Source organism: Seriola lalandi, unplaced genomic scaffold (assembly GCF_002814215.2).
Source record: "Seriola lalandi dorsalis isolate HSWRI2012SDOR001 ecotype SW California unplaced genomic scaffold, Sedor1 jcf7180002054953, whole genome shotgun sequence".
Classification (NCBI taxonomy): Eukaryota; Metazoa; Chordata; class Actinopteri; order Carangiformes; family Carangidae; genus Seriola; species Seriola lalandi.
This window is the reverse complement of record NW_019525504.1, coordinates 793,418-798,003: the sequence shown is the minus strand read 5'-3', so window position 1 is coordinate 798,003 and position 4,586 is coordinate 793,418. Positions and strand designations below refer to the sequence as shown.

At 41.2% G+C, this 4,586-nt stretch overlaps 2 protein-coding genes across 2 annotated transcripts in view; one reads left to right on the top strand and one right to left on the bottom strand.

Moving 5' to 3' along the window:
• rrh (retinal pigment epithelium-derived rhodopsin homolog) overlaps positions 1-4,586 on the top strand; it is a 16,406-nt gene that overhangs the window by 4,277 nt on the left and 7,543 nt on the right. The window lies entirely within an intron of this gene.
• LOC147817476 (zinc finger protein 862-like) overlaps positions 3,818-4,586 on the bottom strand; it is a 2,538-nt gene continuing 1,769 nt past the window's right edge. Inside the window, 1 exon segment of the mRNA XM_087170545.1 lies at positions 3,818-4,243. Within this exon segment, the coding sequence (XP_087026671.1) occupies positions 3,818-4,243 (426 nt within the window).

Here is a 4,586-nt window from a genome sequence, read left to right as displayed (position 1 = left end):
TTTTTTTTTTTTTTTTTTATGCATGAAGAATTCTCCTCTCTTCTTCTGTCATTCCTACAGAGAACGATGCAGGTAAACATCAGAACTGGGTCAGAACAAACTGAGAGAGGTGATTTCATTATCTTAGTTTTACCTGTAGTTTCAGCCCAGACTGAGAGAAACTAAAACCTCATCACCATTCAAGAAAAATATCAAAAGGAAAAGAATATCAAAAAGATATTTCCTTCAAATTAAATGTTATAATCATGACAGTATCATCTGGTGATATTAGAAAACAAAATAAAGGGAAGGAAAAAAAATCTCTATAAACAAGAAAATTTAAGAAAATAATCAATGTTTAAAGCTGCACTGACCAATATTTTTTATATTGAATCAATAACAACGAATGAGAGATGTGTATAAGAGACAGCACACACACACACAAAGAAAAGCTCCTATGCCAAAAATACTTTCCTAATCAGGACTTATTATGATTTTCTGGGGGGGGGGGGGATTGGTCCAGTACAGACTTCATTCTGTTGGCTCAGTCTTGCTTGATTCCCTCAGCCAGTTGTCTCATTAAGTCGCAGCCAGATACTGTTGAACACATTGTAAACGATCAACAACTGTGTCCTGGTCTCACGTCCTGTCAGACTGTGTCTCCTGTTGATACAAACTTTTGGCTTCGTCCAGGGGGACACAAGTGAATGAAGGATGGTCTGTGAAATGAGCTGTTACACAAATAAGAAAAGGGGAATGCAGTATCATGGATATTAGATGATACGACTTACAGCTAAATGTATTTGCACCAATAGGAGGCCCAAAGAGGGACATAATCAAAACCACACAGTTCAAGCCATCTGTAGCATGTTTTATCTGTCCTGCCCTCTGTCCATTACCCACCATCATGAATGTGTATCATAGAGACTATCCTCCATCATGTCTTGTGACATTGCTGGTGACGATTCAAAAGTCCACAACAATGAACCTGTTATTAAAAAACAAGTTGTAGTGAATTATCCACTTCATTTCCTTTTGTTACAACATTCTAAATTGTTGTATGTTCTTCTTTTATGTATGTTTTATCCTAAAGTTCAAGAAGGGTGTCAACTGAGGCTTTGTTAAAGGTTACCTTGAACCACTCATTGTAAGTTGAGTTTAAGGAATGTGCATTAGGGGTCAAAACTGGTTAAACATTTGGTTTTTCTGTTTAATATGGTACGAGAGACTCAGACATGTCGGGGTCTTTATAGCCTAAAAGGTCAAAGGCCAGAGAGCAGAGGCCATAAATGAGATCTTATCTACCATTTGGGTGAAGGCTTCTTCTTTTAGGAAGAAGTGTACATTCCAAAGGTGGGATGAGACAGATAAATAGAGGAGTTTATGAGAAGGTAGAAAGGAGATCTCACATTGGCAGAGATGCTCCAGGATTCAGTATTTTTGACACTGTTTCTTTCTTGTAAATAAACTTCTTTTTGATTGCAAGTAAAGACGTGTCAGCTGTGATCACTTCTTCACATCAGCACCTCAAGATACCACAAAGTTATTAAATGTGAGGTTTTCAACACCATCACCTCCTCCTGGTTGTTTCCTCCTCCAATCAGAGCCAAGTTACAGGAAGTCTGCTCACAGTCTCTCCTTCCTGGGTCACAGTGTTGAATAATGGCCAGAAGAGTTTTTGCAGAACATTATGATGTCACAGTGAAGTTGACCTTTGATCTTTTTGATATAAACTGTCATCACCTCATTTTATCCTATTAGACATTTGACTTGAATTATGTCATAATTAGTGAATGTATTTGTGAGTTATGGTCAAAACCATTTTGCTGGCGTGGAGGAATAATAACTTATGAAGTCAGTAGTTGTTTTTACTTAGAGTGATAATCGTCATGATGCTACATGTGTATTATCCATCCATTTTCTACCGCTTATCCTCTAGTAGGGTCTCAGGGGGGCTGGAGCCTATCCCAGCATCTTTTCGGGCGAGAGGCGGGTTACGCCCTGGACAGGTCGCCAGTCCATCGCAGGGCAAACACATAGAGACAGACAACCATTCACACTCACAGCCACACCTATGGTCAATTTAGAGTATCCCATCAGCCTAGTCCCCAATTTGCATGTCTTTGGATTGTGGGAGGAAGCCGGAGTACCCGGAGAGAACCCACACTTGCACGGGGAGAACATGCAAACTCCACACAGAAAGATCCCACGGCCGAGCCGGGACTCGAACCCGGAACCTTCTTGCTGTGAGTCGACAGCGCTAACCACTGCAGCCTTGTGTATTATCTTTACAACAAATAAACAGAAAATCTCCGAAAAATTTTACGTATACTGTATCATGACAGCAGCAGAAATAAGAAATGATCTGGAGATGATAAAGTATTTCAATCAAACTGTAAAACAATTATTAACAGTAACAGGCGCTAAAAGTTGTGTAACTTCACCACACTGCAGCAGTGAGTCTCTCCACTGGCCAACAAGCAGACCATGTGTCTCATTTAGGGCTGTCCCAAACGATTATTTTTTAAACGATTAATCTAGCGATTATTTTTTCAATTATTCGACTAATCTAACGATTTTTTTTTTATTAACCTAACAGTAACTTTATTGCAATTATTTTCCAGTTAGTCATTTAATATAACAATTTGCCCCGTCCAACATCTTGACTCGCTGCACCAGGGTGCTTCCTCTTTATGTGCTCGTGCATGACTGTCGTGCTAGAGTGATATGTCAGATGCACTTTGCAGAGTCTGCAGACTACCGCACCGTTGGTGTCAAGATTAAAGTATTCCCAAATTTCGGAGGACCGCGTGCGAACCTTTGTTGCTCCACACGCTCCGTCGTACTGCTGGTAGACGCCGCCGTGTTGTTCAAATAGATTACACAGACGCAAATCATTCACGTAGTCAATGACTTCAATTACGTCACCGCGTTGTCCCAGTCCGTGCGCTGCGCTTGTATCCGGGTAAACCGAAGACGATGGATATAAACGGTCCCATTAGAAAGTTCCGGGATTGTTCTATGAACATTTACCCTGTGTGGTTTTACGCGACGCGTCGACACTAAAATTCCACGTCGAATAATTTTTAGAATCGACGTCGACTTCCAGGAACACCCAGAGCAATGTTCCCTCTAATTTTTCATGTGTCTGGGTATACACACAAGCTCCCTGTGAGCAACATCAGATGTGCACGCTGTGGAGCATTTAATGATTAATATCCATAAACAAAAAATCTTAATAAATGTAACTAGAATATGCACAAATCTGACTTAAATTTTGCCTTATTTTTCACGTCTGTCCTTCTCACTTCTCCGACGGTTGCACGCTTTGTCCAGGTTGATGGCTTCGTCCGCTTCTTGCTTTGACTTTATGCGCATCAGCTGGTCCAAATGTGCCACTTCAAGACGATTTCTGGATGCTGTTTTGATATGATTCATTAAACTAAATCCTCTTTCACAATCTGCACTGGAAGCTTGAAATGTAGCACAAATATCCACAAGCTGTGAGATCTCCTTTAGCTCCTCACATCTAGGTGCTGCAGCAACCATATCTGAGAATGTGCTGATGGACCCCTGTTTAAGTTTTTGCTTCATTATGTACTTGAATTCAGCATATTGACTGTTAATGGCCTCAATAGACTGTGGGTGGTGGAGAATGGCTTCATACTTCTTTGCCAGTGTGGCAATGTCAGCTGATCCATAGTCAAAACTGATGTCTGAGCTCAGTGCTTCAATGTCAAATGCAGACCACTCCTTTAATTCACCCTCTGGAAAACGAGCATCCATGTGATCACAGAGCTTACTAATAAAAAGAGTAATCTCACCAGTATTTCTGCCATCAGCTGATGAGGTAGCAGTACTTTGCCACTGGATCTCTGTTATCGGTGAATTCTCTTTTGCAGAATTCTTTAAGCACAGTGTAGTTCCTCAGAACAGCATCGACAGCTCGGTGCCGCGACAGCCATCGCACTTCGTTCAGAGGCCTGAATGACAGTGTATCTTCATCAAGAATCTTTGCTAGGTCCTCCATTTTGCCCCTCTTCACACTGGACCGAGAGAAAGCGGACTACACAGTTCTAAGAAAAGTTTCCACATCTCGAATCAAAGGCACATTTTTCCAGGCATCATCAATGCCCAAGTCCTCTCTATGGGCCACACAATGTTGTTCAGTTAGGTGTGGTATTTGGCGCTTTAACAAAGCCGCAACTCCGTTGTGTTTTCCTAGCATTACTGAGGCACCTTCGGAGGTCAGCATCACCTTTCTCTGCATGTCCAGTCCATTTTTGGAGTAAAACTGAGTTATTGCCTGCACAATATCCTGAGCAGTGCATGCTGTCAGCTGGATGACAGTTTTATAGTTAACATCATTTTCCTCCCTGTATTTAATAAATATGACTAGCATTTTGTGTACTGATATGTCTGTGCTCTAATCTACTATCAGGGTACGCCAGGGTGCATTTTTAACCCTGCACATAGTCTCATTCTGCACCATCTCATTTATTGAGTTCACAAATTCAAAGGCATAGTTTTTGCTTCGCCAGCTTTCTGGTATACTCACATACTTTGCCATGTGATCGTGGATTTGTTGAACTGACAGCATTGATGCA